We start from the raw sequence: 15,860 nt of genomic DNA, 5'->3' as shown, positions 1-15,860 counted from the left end.
TATGTTTTGTGACGACACTACTACACTCACTTTATTCATGTGTTAAGTTCAGTTAATTTATGCAGTATTCTGATTGTCATGGTATTAAAAAAATAGCTAGGATGCATAATAAATAATAATAATGTGTGTACACAGATCAGTATCGCTCCACAGCTGAGACCAAAACTCAATCTAAAACAACTTAAAGGATATTCAGCTATTAAAACTACAAAGAGGAAGACAGACTCAAGATGGCACTGTTGCTCATTCCCACCATAACCTGTTGTTATGCACATGTAAGATGCATGCAGCTTTAAACATGTTAGCATACATGCTAAGAAGATTCCTCCAAAGGCTTTGTTTCCTCCAGAGAGACATTCTGGCCTTCTGTTTTAATTCATAACATGCCGTCACAGGCCCTCAATGCTTGCTGCTGTAGGTGACGGCAAGTCACAACATACCACAGTCTGTCATGAGTTATTGCTTGAAGATCTTTTTTTTTTTTTTTACCCAAAAGCCAGTGAACGCACCACAACTGATATTGGGAAAATAAGTGTTTGTTGTTTTAAAAAGATGCTGTAAAGCTTTCTGAAGCAAATTGTGATTTGTGATATTGGGCTTTATAAATAAAATTTAATTTAAATTTTACCTCATTAAGAAAAAACTTTGTTTGAACCAGAAAGCCTCCAATCAGCACGTGAATGATGATAGGGATGAACCAATCTGTCTTTTTTAATCCTGATACCGATACCCGGGCTCTGGGTACTGATCTGATACCAGTGTTTTATTAATTATTAAAATTGTATTTATTTATTTACCTATTAATAATTTAATTAAATGTGAATCGGATCACTCTTTCCTAACTTTGTAAAACAAAATAGAACAGATAAATACATAGACATAAATTTATCATGTACCGGCAACTTGGTAAAATAAAATAAAATTAAATTAAATTTAATTTTTAAAAAAAAGATATAAAATGAAATAAAATAAAATAAATTAAATGAAATTAAATTTAAAAAATCTAAATTAACTGTGATTCCATTGCAATTCAAGCATAAGCCATTTAAATGCAGTAAAAAAAATGGTCAAAACACTAATAGGAATTAAAATCTAGCTGTGTGCTCAGATGTAGATCAGCACCACTGTCAACACTGCCAGATCCAGCTAAATGAGTCAGTATCAGCTAGGGTTGCAGCGATATACGGCTTTCATGGTATACCATGATATAAAAGTTGACAGTGTACATTTGCTTATCTACGCTATTGAAAAAGAAAAATGCAACTGGAGGGAGAATTTCTTGTTTATCTATTTTATAGTTATTTTCTATGGGGAGACTTTTTACACATACCTCCATTAACAAAATGGTTTCAAGTTTTAATAAAATGTTTGTTCAGCCAAGAATAACATTCCTTTAAGGGTTATTCTGACTGATAATAATATAAATTCTGTAATACCGTAAAACCGCAACACTTTCTGAGACGGTTATCGAACCGTGAAAATCTCATACTGTTGCAACCCTAGTATCAGCCTGATATCTGATGTCACTATCGGTGCATTCCTAACAGTCCAAGAGAGTCGGACTGTTTGTTGACCTGAAACAATCAATCAATCAATCAATAAGTCAAAAACCATTAATCAAACAAAACTGTCAAACATTTGTTGATTGCAGCTTCTAAACTGTGAGTTTACTGCTTTTCTTTCTTTTATAATACTGATCATAGAATACACATAAGGCTGCTATTTCTTTTCTTCCAAGAATATTGATTTATCAGCTCTTTCCAGTGGAACAGATAACCTCCCCAGCAAAGATAAGCTATTCACCCCTGATGAACTGGTTTCACATTACAATGATGGACATCATCGTCTTTTAAATGTTCTTGCTCCTTTAAAAACATGTCTGAAAATACACCTTTTCAAGCAAGTCTGATTTAATGGTGACACACATATGGTGACCTGCTCTGGTGATGACTTTATGAAAGTATGTGTAGGGTGGGGGGTTTGTGGAACGCACTGGGTGGAGAAATCAAAGTAAAGATATCAGACACTTTAAAAAGAAGTACGAAGAAAGTATTTTCACAAGGTACAGACATGATTAGAGGGAATGTAAAGGACACTCAGGGTGAGACCGTTGTCAGTATTCTCAGTTCGTACTTTCGTATTTGTTTTATACATGGGGTAATCAGGTATTAAGAAGTGCAGTGGTATAAATGTGTGGTTGATCAATGTGATGGATTAGTATAGTTTGGGACTGGGTGCAAGGCTAGACAATCATGTTGATTCTTCCTACTTGTTTTTGGACATGAAATGTTAATTTATGTTTCTCATTGTAAGTCTGTTCAGGATTTATTGTTTGTCTCTGTTTTCTAGGATTATATTCTACAATATATTCTGTTCTATTTCATTTTTTTTTCATATTACAAATAAATAAATCAAACTTTATACCCAATATTTATAATTATGATTTTTTTTCTCACGTCATTCGATCAACTTTTGAATATTACGGAATTGGTTGGCTTTGTGATCTATGGATATACTGCTGCTTGTTTTTTAACTGTGTCTTGTTAAGTGACCGAGGGCTCATTATTATAATTATTCTTATTCTTATTATTCTTATTATTATTATCATCATTTTTATTATTATTGCTTTTAGTTCTAAATATGTAGTTCCTTTTATAAATAATAATAATAATGATAATAATAATAATAATAATAATAATAACACATTTTATTTATGGGCACCTTTCAGAGCATTATTATTGCTATTATTATTAATCCTTTTAGTTCTAAAAACGTAGTTTCTTTTATAATAATAATAATAATGATAACAATAATAATAATAATAATAATGCTTTTATATATCAGTACTTCTCAGAGCATTAGTATTATCATTATTATAATTATTATAAATAATAAGTAATTTGTAAATTATAATAAAAAAGTTTTAAATGAATAATAATAATAATAATAATGATGATGTTGATGATGATGATTATGATTGTTATTGCTATTATTAGTTCTAAAAATTACAAATAATAATAACCCATTTAATTCATGGGCACCTTTCAGAGCATTATTATTATAATTATTATGATTATTATGATTATCATTATTATCATTATTATTATTATCATTTATGATCTGTGGATCTTGTAAAGTGACCGTGAGTGCTCTGTAAGGTTTCCATGAATAAAATTCATCATAATTATTATTATTATTATTATCATTATTATTATTGTTTTGACAAAAGCTACTTTAAATACGTATATTTTAGCCAATCAAAAAAAGAGAGATTAGTAATCAACTATAAAGTAATAAAGTAATTGTTGCAGCAGCCCAAGTTGTTTCCTTGTGAGGACTGGGCTTCAGATCATCACACACGCCTGTAACCAAAGTAAACTTATTTTATTATTTCTATCCTCACCCACAGTAGTGTCATCAAAAATGTTGATGGTTTCAATACTCATTTTCCACAGAATCGATACACTGGTACCAGCTGCGCTTTCTTTTTATTGTTTTTGTTTATCACAGCATTTCTGCTGTTCTTTGCTACTAAGCACGAGAAGAAAAGTTGCTGTCATCATGTCATAGTCATAGTTGTATTTATCTTCTCAGGGGAAAAAAAGCATAAATGTCACCTTTTCCCCATGGTATCAAAGATCAAATTCCCCTGATCCACAGTTCACTGATTTGAGACTGAAACCATGAAGGTTAAATGTTACAGGACCTTTAAGGTGAGCTCTGGTGCTGTAAGGAGGAAGTTGTGGTAATAAAGCATTCCTCGTGGATTAAGTGCTCCTTGTTTGGGTGGAGACGCCGGTTCTAACTTTCTGTCTGTCAACTGTCTCCTCTGCTCAGACTGTCAAAAACGACTACAGAAGCTTCAGCATAAGGGCCGAGGGGAGGCAGAGACACACGGAGAGCCACGCTTATGAATCACAATCAAAACCTCCTGACACATTTACAGGAATGAGTAGAAATTAGGCCTGATACACTACCTTGCTTACCTATCTGAGATGGTTGCTGTGACAACACTTCCTGCTTGGCTTTGGGTACATGTGAGTTTGATGTCAATCTGATTAGCAGCTGAGCACTAGCAGCGCCCCACTTCCTGAAGCCTGCAGTGACAAACCATCTCTCGTCACCTTTGTGCTCTAACGTTTCACTCTCGTCAGTTTCTCATTAGTCAGATTAAGAAATAAAACAATGTGTTTGAGAATTTTTCAGCTTCAGAGTGCAAATGTAACTGAGAGGGTCTATTTTAAAGCCAATAAAAAAGGACCCTGTAACGCTTGGTATTTCATGAAAGCAAGTAATTCTGCTGCCAAACCAACAGATGGGTGTGACTGTATATCTGCAGTGTCACCACCACCACTCCTCTCAGTACATCTGCTCCCGGGTAGGGTGGAATTCAAGTAAACCGCTGTAGGCCAGGCCTTGTGACTACCAGCAAACACAATGCAGAGCATGCACAGACACACACACACACACACACACACACACACACACACACACACCACAAACACACACTCCAACAACTCTGAGCTACAGAGGTGTGTAGTTATGTTTATCCATAGTAATAATAATGTCTGTTTTAGGCTAACCCAGCAAAGTTAAGACTTTGTAAATAGGGCTGTTCTTGATAAGACATGGGAGTTGTTAAATAAGAAATGTTTGTATGTATTGTGGTGATCACTTGTAATGCAAACATTTCCTACTGTGCTGAAATTTGGGGAAATACATACAAAACAAATAAAGATCCTATAATTCAACTTCAGAAAAGAGCCCTCAGAATAATACATAAAGCAGGTTTTTGGGAATTTAGTTATCAACTGTTTATAGCATCCTAAACCTTAAAATTTCTAGACATCGTGTATTTAAAAACATTGAAAATAAAATAAAAGAAAACTGAATAAAATAAAAGACAATAAAAATAAAATAAAATAAAATAAATTTAATTAAATTTAATTGAATCAAATTTAATTATATTAAAGTACATAAACTAAAATTACATAAAATTACACAGAATAAAATAAAATAAAATTAAATAAAATTAAATTAAATTAAAAGAAGGAAATTATAATTTAAGAGGATTGTTTTTTTATGAAACATGTAAAGTGAAAGCCAATGTAAAATACAGATGTGTTTCAGTTTTGGGAGTCAAACTACGAACAGACTCAGTGCTGATTTGAAACTGTGTTGCTCCTTAAGCCTTAAAATGTAAAATGGTTAAAATGTAAAATAATTGTGGATTGTAATTTAGAGTATATATGTATTTAATTTTATTTTTTTTTTATTATTATTATTATTATTATTTCGTATAGTTGATATTCTGGGTTATACTTTGGTTAATATTAGACAGGCAAAAATAAGCCTGGGGCTTCAGCCTATTCCTTTTTTGGTTTTTAACTGTGAGAAAATTTGTGTGAAATACTCTTTGTTTCTCCAGATGTATGTAACCGAAATAAAACAACCAATACAACCACAGATGTTAAATGGACAGTAACCACTGTAACAGTTAGGTATAATCTCTAACAGTTAAAAAACCTATATTGCTTCACAGTATATCGTCATATTGCTGAACCCACTGTCAAGTTCCAAAAGTGTGCATTTAATATCTGAATTTTTTTATCTAGTTTACTGCAGTTAAGGGTGGGAATCACAAGAGGCCTTTCGATTATCACGATGCTTAAGTCACGATACAATATTATTACAATATTAAAAATGTGCGATATGCTGAGTAATGCGATAAAATACATTGCAATAAATTACCTTTTTTTATCCATAAATTGTGTCCCAAAAGATAAACATTATCAACATCTGCTATATCCAATAAAATAAAAAGTTTTCAGTCTGTCCATCTCACTTAGAGCAAAATTTATCTAGCGAACTTAAAAAGCCATTGATTTTATTATAAAGTTTAATTTGTACTTGTAATATTCAGAATTTATAAAAAATAAAATGGTGTGTCGATACGATATCTCCACACAAATATATCGTGATGCTATGCTGTATTGATTTTTCCCCACCCATACCCCTAGTTACTCAAACAACAAACATGTAGGAATTTAAAGTCTCTGTATGAAACATTGGAGCATTAATATAAAGACTGTGAAGTTTACGCTTTGTTAAATATTGTGAGGACCCTGCTCTGCTGCCTGTGCCTGCTGCAGTGGTCAAGTAACGGTATTTGGACAAACTAGTCATGATAAACAACAGAGAACTATCTTGTTATTGGATTGAGTGCGTACACTTTGGTTACAGAGGTAACAGAAGGCATACCTCAGAAGATGGCTCCCCCGTCTCACACAGCATGATGTAGATTCCCTTTCAGTATAGCAGCAAACCAATATTTACTATGCAAAGATGCAGTGGAGTGATGGCGTCCTGAGCAAAGAATTAAGTCACGCAAACGCTGTGTGTTGTAATCCGGGCTTCTCTTTTTGTGCTTAAAGGTGGACGGTCCAGCTGCGCGTACATGTGAGTCCCGTGTGTGTATCCCACTGGCTAGCTAATCACCACCTCTCTGCACCACTGATATTGAGACGTCCTTGTCATGGAAGCATAGCCCTCTCATTCAACTTTGCCCCCAGTTAACACTGCTTGCTCTGTTAGCACTGACTCAGCTAGCTCCATGTTGAGAACTGTGTGCAGTCAGCCTGAATCACTCTGAATCACAGACCTCCAGTGACAAAGCTGTTGCATGTCTGCTTGGGTTTGGATAATACCTAACATTTGAGAACTTAATCTTTAGTTTAATGAACAAAAAAACATGTTTAGGGCAGTCTGTCTAAAAATTTCTATCACAAAGTCCACGGTGACGTCTTTAAATGTCCTGTTTTGAGCGACCAACAATCTAAAATTAAAGATACTCAGTTTACAATGAATAATAAAACAGAGAGAGGCTAAAAACATTCACATTTGAGAACCTGGAATGAAAGGATATTTGGCATTATTGCTTTTAGGAATACCAAAAATATTGGCTGACGATAAAATAGTTAGGAATTCATTTCTTTCTAATTAACTAGTTGATTATATAACTAATCATTTCAGCTCTAAACACGTCTAATAATTACTAAACTTAATAAACAACATTCTGAGGAAAACACTGGCACTGACATCTATCTCAGGAATTAATTTTAGGACTGCAATCATTTGTTACTCTGTCTAAATGAATGTATTTATGAATAAAATGTTAGAAAAACGTGAAAAAATGCATGTTATACTTTCTCAGAGCACAACATCACATCTTAAAATGGCTTCCAAACAACAGTCCTAAGATATTCAGTTAATATATGACAAAAAAAAGCATGAAATCATCTCACTTAACCAGCAAATGTTGGGATTTTTGCTTTATTAAAACTACAGTGATTGATCAAAATAGCTGTTAATCAACTAAAGTGATTAATTGAATAATTGTTCCAGCTCTACACAGATTCAAACGTTACCCAGCAGTGATGTACATGACAGAAATATCAGTGCTTCTATGAGACTGTAGTTAAAATATCACTGTGAGGGTCAGAAGAGAGTAGAAGTGCTCTTTGATGGGGCAGAAACATGTACTTTAGAAGGTATACTTTTAGAAACATCAGCCCTGTGTGTGTGTTCACATTTCGAGAAACTATGTGAACCACTCTGCCCAGAAAGGAAGTAGTGAGTTCACTCAAAAGACACTGAAGCAAGCACGCACAGGCACGAACACATACACACCAACTCCTACTTCAACAAACTGTGTACAATGAAAGAGCTGCGGGGAATCCACAGGCAGCACTATGAGGAAACAGATCCTGGCTGACTGTGGCCACCGCTGCGTCTTCCTCCTGCACCAAACTGGCTGTTTGTCAAGAAGTCGCCGGCAGAGCTGCCGATCAAGTCAGGCGACATTCTGTGTCAGAGGAGATGCACGCTGCTTCCAGAGCAGCCTGTTAGCCGATAAGGTATTACAGCATTGGTTACAGCTGTGTGCGCCGCTTCCCACATGATCCCAACAGATCATCCATTGTTCAACAAGTTAAACTCGTATGGAGACATAGAAAGGAGATTAAAAATCCATCCTACACTCAGACTCTCACTGTACAGGGAATCCCCTAACCCTGTCTTCTTCTGTTTATTGTATTAAAGGTACAGTTTGCCCCAAATCAAAAACACATATTTTTCTTCTTGCCTATAGTGTTTATCAGTCGAGATCGTTTTTATGTGAGATGCAAAGTGTTGCAGATATCAGCTGTAGAGATGTCTGCCTTCTCTCAAATATAATGGAACTAGATGGCACTCAGCTTGTGGTGCCAAAAAATACATTTAAAGAACTCAACAGCAATGTCTCTTTCCAGAAATCATGACCTGGTTACTCAAGATAATCCACAGACCTTGTTGTGAGCTGTAAAAGGTAGGAACTATTTTCTTTCTACTGAACTACACTCGCCAACTGTATCACTCTACAGAAGGAAGTGTGCATCTACTGCTAGCTCACCTAGCACCACTGAGCTAGCTAACGTTACAGCTCAGCTGAGGAGGACGCCGTTAAAGTTCACATAAAATGAAACATAAATGTCCCTAAAGTCAATTCTGTGTCTCTGTGTAAATCATTTGTTATTATTTTTGTTATATGCCAAATATGTTTGTTTTTTTTAAAGATCTGTATCAAGGTATTTCTACACCACTATGTTGGTGTGAAGTCGTTTCTTCCTGTAAAACCAGCTAAAACAGTTTCAAATATTGAAACAATGATGACTGAGTCATCCTGCCCTCAGGGGACATTTACAAAACTTCATCCAATCTAACGACACTTTGGGCAACCAGCTAACCACACCAGTCATGAAACCACATTTCACCATTTGTGTGTTTTGTAGCTAACAGAGCAATATGGAGATAATAAGAAATGTGTTTGAATCCACCTGGACAAAACCTCTGTTTTCATTTTCAAAACTATGTGGCGATCCTGATCTAATAGCGCAGGAGGTGTTTAGAAAGTCAACAGTCTGCTATAGCTCCATATTGCTACCTTTTAATGTTTACATCTCGCACTGTCATGAGCACGAGCCTCTTGTCCATGAGTAGATGCACACCTCCTTCTGTGGGGTGATACAGTTGGTGGGTGTAGCTTGGTAGTAAGAAAGTAGTTCCTACTAGGGAACTCAATGGTTAACTGCATAATGTTTCTGCAGCAATATATTCTGCCACAAGCAAGGCGTCGAAGGAGCAACACCACTAGCTAGCTACTTTAGCTCCCAACCGAACTGGGTGGTATGCAATGCACTATGTTTCCACAAGATAACGCATTGCACAACAGCAAAAATTCACCACCTCTAAATGCTCTAAATGCAGCACTAAAGCTTACTGAGGCAATGGAGTGCTAGACAACATTGTTTTGTGTTTTTTTTTCTTCTTAAAAATTAAGTGGTTCATGACCAGTTAATGGGCGTTGACCTATCGAAAGCAAAATTAACAAAACTGACATCTCTAGTTTCTACATGAAACTGCTCACAACAAGGTCTGTGGATTATCTTGAGTAACTGAGTCATGATTTCTGGAAAGAGACATTACTGTTGAGTTTTTCAGATGTATTTTTTTGGCACTTTGAGCACCACAAGCTGAGTGCCATCTAGTTCCATTATATTGGAGAGAAGGCAGACATCTCTGCAGCTGATATCTCCAACATTCTGCAACCCACACCAAAACAATCTACATTAATAAACAGCACTACAGGTGAGAGGAAAAATATGTATTTTTGATTTTGGGCTGAACTGTCCCTTTAAGCAGGACACTGTTCCCATCTTGACCGCCTGTCCCCCTCCTCCTGTTACTAATCAATTTACATGCATCACACGTCACGTGAAATCCTGCCAGCGATCCGGGCTAACCTCACTCAGCTACAAATGCATCCCACGCAACCAAAGCTGGAAGAGAGAGAGTTTAAAAACTCTTTCATGTCAGAGGTCACATTTTTACCACATTAAACACACATCTCAGTGAGTATTATCTGAGGAACTGTTCTGTCCATTCATACGAGCGCAGGAGATGAAACACTCTTGTGAATTTACAGATTTTGCTAATACAGGGGGTTAGTGTTTGTTCTGAGGCTCATGACCAGACCTGACAGCAGTAGACAAGGCAACATATTCCTGCTTTTACCTGTGACACCACTGAATGAGCACACAGACACACCTTTATGTGTCACATAAGTAACACAGCGAGCACTCGTGGGTGTTTTCATAAGAAAGACAACAGAGTTAGTTCATACACATGTTCATATCTGTTTTGCTGAATTCAGAGGCACTTCCTGTTGACTAATGTCCGTTATATGACTGTTCACTCCTTCATAATAAAACTAAAAGCCTGTCAAACCAAAACCAAACCCCTGCCACCACCGGCGTGAAGGCAGGAAATGTGTGATCCTCAGCTTCCAGTGTGTGGTGCGGCCCACTCATGTTGATGGGTGTTGAGAGGAAGCTTTGATGGCGGTGAATGGGGTACTAATGAGTTGGCCTTATCAATGGCCGGTCTGTATTCTGTCCTCCTAATGGCCATGGGGACATCAACAGAGCTGTTGATGCTCCATGTAAACATCTCAGCCACTTCCCTGTGTGGGGGGCCTCCAACTTCAACCATCACACCAGGTTCATAATCTAATTGGTTCATTTGAACTTCAATGTTGCAAGCTTTTACCTATTGCATAATGTAAAGGAAGTGGCTGTTTTGTATAAGTGTAAAAGTGCCTTTCTGCTCTGGAATAGTCTGTGTTTTGTTGTCCAGAATAAGTCATTATGTGGCAAACACAGTAGGTGGGCCTGTGGGGAATAATCAGGGCTAAAGGCCCAGACAGCACTGAGCTGCTGAGTAAACCTTGAGCTCAAGCTATCACCTGTTGAATACTATGATCAGGAAGCAGTCAGTGACATGTTTATGCGAGCTGACAGGAGTCACACATAAGGAAAATGACAGTGTTTGGTAATAATTCGCTGTGGTGCCACCTAAGTGTTGCAAAAACGGATGAAGACTGTGAAAGCTGGCAGCAGTGACAGTAAATATGTCTGGTAGTAGAGCAGACTGAGACCAACTGTTGCTTCAGGTAAAGGCGTAGTAATGTCGGCTGTTAATGTGACAGTGTATGGACACATCTTACCTGGCCGGGGCAATGTACAGGCAGGTCTAGCCGAGTGTCTCCTTCCACTGAAGCCAAACTGTATCCGTCAACAGACTGGGAGGAGACCTTTCCCTCTGCTGTGTCGCTCACGGCGCAATGTCACAACTACACTAATGTGTTTACACCACACACTGAGGACGACCAGCTCGACATGGACCTCACCGCCGACTTCAAAGCAGCCGAGTCGCTCCGCTCTCGCTTCCCGCTGACGGTTGGTGTTAATGTTTAATTTCGTTTACTTTTTTTTCTCCTTCCCAGTACGACCAGTCTCCCCCCGCTCCTTTCCTTTTCCTCCGCCACTCGGACGCTCCGCGACGAGAACAGCCGAATGTAGTCGGGAGGCGGAACAACCCGAAACACTGCCGGATGTTCAAGCTACCTGCCGTTAATATGCTACTTCCGCTGTAGCCTTTCAAAATAAAACTTCAGTTGGGGTTTAGAAAACTGAAAGTAATTTTGAGCTAACGTTAACTTGAGTATTTCTATTTTATGCTACTCTATACTTTTACTCCGTTACATTTAGCCTATAAGAAAGCTGTAGTTACCTTACTAGTTTCTTTGTAGTTTAACAGCACATAATATAGTTAGGGACTGTTCGTTACATATGAGGGATGAAGAGGTGGTGCAAAGTACTGAAGAGGGACTTGTGTTTATTATTTTTGGCTCAGGGGGGCATATAAATTTGTCATATAAAATGGCCATATAAAATTGTAATCCAATTATATAATATATATATATATTATTCCAAGACTTTATCATGCAGATAACTGTACATATTTATGTTTACTTTTATTCTATTTTTGTTTCTTCTTTTGATGTATATATTGTTTAATTTCACACTTAGAGCCTCAGCACAGTGACGATATATATTTTATTCATTTTTTAAAATAACAGGGACAGTACATATTAATAGACACTTGCATGTAAATATGTAGCATTGTAGCCATTGGCTAATTTCCACCCTTTGCCCTTTAATATTTTAATATCTTAAGTACTAGTGTGGGCGGCACGGTGTGGTGGTTAGCACTCTCGCCTCACAGCAAGAGGGTTGCCGGTTCGATCCCGGGCGTGGGAGCTTGTGCGGAGTTTGCATGTTGTCAGCGTGGGTTCTCTCCGGGCACTCCGGCTTGTTGTCCGTAGGTGTGACTGTGAGCATGAATGGTTGTTTGTCTCTATGTGTCAGCCCTGCGATAGTCTGGCGACCTGTCCAGGGTGTACCCTGCCTCTCGCCCAATGTCAGCTGGGATAGGCTCCAGCCCCCCTGCGGTTAGAAGATGGATGGAAGGATGGATGGATGGATGGATGGATGGATGAAGTACTAGTGTTTAACACTGTAGCATAATGCACATTATATTTTTTTATTTTAATGTACATTTTCAGTTGTATTTTACTTACTTCTTATAATTCTTCATTCTTTACATTGGAGCGACTGTAATGAATCACAGTTTCCCCTCGGGGATCAATAAAGTATTTCTGACTCGGATTCTGAATTTAAATGGTTGCATTTTGTATTTATTTTACCACCAATTTTTAATGAAAACACGCCTTTCAAACCTGTGGGTGGTTTAAAATGGGCATGTTTTCTTTATTAAATTTCCAACTGTCCTTAGATGTGCAAAGAACATCTTCTGATAAGTAAAGAACAGTCCCTTGACATAAATAAGGATGTACTGTTACAGATAAAGCAAGCTGGCAGTATATTTTGAGCATCAAACAGTACATTTTCTGCATTCTGGTGACTTTTTAGCACCAATGTGTGCCCTCTGTGCCTAAAGTTATGATGTACATGTCTTTAATTTTATCGAAGTAATTGTCCTCTGCTACTTTCATGTTTTTATTGGAGGACAAATGCACATGGTCTAAATATTGGGCAGGACATGTTCCCTGCTTCCCCCTCCCCCTGAAATATACACCTGTGCTAGTTTATCTCCCAAATTAAACCTAACTCAGAATGTATTTAAATCTTAAAAGAAAAGAACACAACTTCCTGTCTCACTCTGGCTCTTTGTGACGAACTTTACTGATGAGCAGGATGGGTGTTCTGCTCTGAGCCATGCAGAGGCGCACTCTCCCCACACTGTTCATATTCAAGCCTTTATTTCACAAAACCTTCCGGCCAAGGTGTTTTAACTGTGAATTTGACCAAAAACACTCAAAGTCCCAATTTTTTGATTAGTATATCCAGTTTGGTATGAAGGGCTGTAAGTCACTGTCACTGTAAAGACACACTGAATTTCTTAGAGAGATATTTACATGATATTCCTCTCCCCTGGTTTCATCTCTTTAAATTACAGGCAAATGAAACTAAAACTAAAGATTTGTATATAAAACTCACTCAGATCAAACACTATGACACCATGACAATTACACAAGGGGTATTAAGTAAAAGTTTTTTATTTAAATTAGCATAAAAAGCAAAAACAAACTAAGAACCATGTATAATCGGCTACAGTCAACTTCAAAAACATTGATAGAGCTTGATGCATATATTTTGTGAAGTTGAAAATAAGCACTTTATAAAAAATAGATATCTACATAGTAACATAATGAACATACAGTATGCATTTCCCAAAGTGGCTATGTGGTCTGTACATTTCCCCCAATGATATAAAAAAAGATCTCCACCACTTTAAAGACTGACAGCAGTACTAAACACGATCTACTCTCTATGGAAGAATGGGTGTTTGTGACGGGCTCTGAGGCTGTGACTGAGAATATGACAGGTAATTAAGCAGAAAATTAAACCGTGTATCCTTCTGTCCATCTTCACCTAGAGCTCCGGTCTTTACAAATGATTAAGTTTAACCGCACGGCTACCGAATACAACCTCTGACCACCAAGAAATAGTTTTCTTTACACTCTAATCTCTTTCTTTTTGGCGTCAAAAGCGTTGTGCAACATTTACATACACAACATAGTTTACATTAAGTTTGAAATGTCGGAAAAAAAATCCACAGTGAAATGAAATGGACTGATAGGAGTGTTGATAATATTCAGCCTTTAGAGATACAATGGGGAAACAGGGTGGCACGTAACGAGTCACACAGCTGAGGGTCTGGTGCTGACAGAGGACAGGAACTGTGGGACTGATAAGCCTCGTTTCCACCGAGCAGTCTGGTTCACTTCAATTCGTTACACATTAGAGTGATTCATTTTGCGCCTCCAATGTCAAAAGTTGTAGCTGGTACCAATAAAACAGATCCATTATGTACCGTTTTTTCGTTACCCTTCTGCTGAGGTACCAAACACACTGATCAGATACCAAAGAACACTCCAGCCTGTTCTTTTTGTTCTTAAACTGTCGGTGTGCGACCCTGTTCCCGTGACGATAAAGGTGCAGATGATCCTCTGCATTGAGAGCCAGATGTAGCTGTGAGTAACGACAACCCCGCCTACATTTGAGACAACTATCTGCAGTGGAAACTAAACAGTACACGTCCGTACAGGTTACGTACCAGTTCTAACAGTATTATACCAACAGTGTTTGGTGGGGACGTGGCTGTAGGTTACTTGCAAGGTGGACTGTTCATACTGTTTATGGATGTAAAGAGAAAAGCCTGTTTGATTACATATACGAGGGAGAGGATGTTTGGAGCAGTAGGTAGTCGAGGGGAGTCTTAGTGACAGTGCGACGTCTACTCCTGGGCCTCTTTGCCTGTCATCTTGTAGAGCTCAGTGGGGCCATCGACGTGGGTGATGGTAGTGGTCAGCTGGATGTCCTCGCCGCTGTTTGCCCCGGTGTCTCCTGCACACACAGACATGACACATCCTTATGAGCTAAAGCCTCAACAACATGACGGGAATACAAAACATTTTACAGCATATTCTCTTGTATTACTGGGGGCGATAATCTGTTGTGTAACAAGATGGTTCATGCTGGCTTTACACCATCAACAGACATATTTCTCAATAGTGGAATAAAATAAGTTTGACTTAAGTTGGTGTGCAGGTCGTAAAAGGTCATAAAACTCAGTCCAACCCTCACCACTGTCTGGATCCCAGCGGGGGCAGTAGCCCTCGCTACACTTACCGCAAGAAGGGTTATTCTGCTTAACTGGAACTCCCCTGACACGCCACCATTTAGACACTGGGTCAGACACCTACAGTATTGATGTCATTAAGCTCAGAGATCAGATATTCTCTTGAGGGCAAAAGTGACCCGTTCAAGGACTTGGGAACCCTATAAAGCTTACTTAGCGAATGCTGCCTTTTAACTTTTGTCATTTTACGAGCCACGCATTAGGTTGTTGTGTGCGTGATTCATTCTGATAACTTCTAGCCTGTCCTTACACCTTTATAGTTTTGTGCTTGCATGTCTGTATCATTGTATGACAATTATGATCTATGATACTGAAACTGTTCCTGTGTTATGTTCTGTAGAAACTGCAAAACCCAATAAAAACAATCTACAAAAAAAAAAAGTTTTTAGTCTTGGTTCATGCCAATAGTCAATTTCAGTGACGTTAACCTTTGTAAACAACCAATAGCTGCACTTTCTCCAGGGTCGACAAGAAGCAGCAAACCAGTTAGACAGTAAACATGGAGGGGACTCTGAAGAGGTGAGAACGTTAGGAAGTGTCGGTTCTCTTGGACTGTGTAAAAGGAGGAGAAACTGGTGGAGAAGAGGAGTAAACAAGAGTCGGTGTTTAATTCGGCGTGTATCCGATCCACCAATCAGCACTTATTTTAATGAGAAATCTTAATTTCTGAAACAGTTTGCCTCTCATAAAATAGTGCA

The 15,860-nt window shown here is 37.8% G+C and overlaps 2 protein-coding genes across 3 annotated transcripts in view; both read right to left on the bottom strand.

Annotated features, from left to right (window-relative positions):
* The window catches only part of gng12a (guanine nucleotide binding protein (G protein), gamma 12a), a 50,247-nt gene extending 38,789 nt beyond the window's left edge, over positions 1-11,458 (bottom strand). The window contains exon 1 of the mRNA XM_033650937.2: positions 11,102-11,458. The gene's annotated coding sequence lies outside the window, so the exon portion shown is untranslated. The remainder of the gene's footprint in view (positions 1-11,101) is intronic.
* A 2,040-nt stretch (positions 11,459-13,498) lies between these two features.
* Positions 13,499-15,860, bottom strand: part of wls (Wnt ligand secretion mediator) — a 31,203-nt gene continuing 28,841 nt past the window's right edge. For both annotated transcript variants that reach the window (XM_033650833.2, XM_033650835.2), the window contains one exon: positions 13,499-14,867. In XM_033650833.2, the coding sequence (XP_033506724.2) occupies positions 14,758-14,867 (110 nt within the window). In that variant the 3' untranslated portion in view covers positions 13,499-14,757. The remainder of the gene's footprint in view (positions 14,868-15,860) is intronic.

The sequence above is a fragment of the Epinephelus lanceolatus genome, chromosome 12, assembly GCF_041903045.1.
Source record: "Epinephelus lanceolatus isolate andai-2023 chromosome 12, ASM4190304v1, whole genome shotgun sequence".
Taxonomy (NCBI): Eukaryota; Metazoa; Chordata; class Actinopteri; order Perciformes; family Serranidae; genus Epinephelus; species Epinephelus lanceolatus.
Note: the sequence above shows the minus strand (reverse complement) of the source record. Positions and strands in the feature narration are given on the sequence as shown.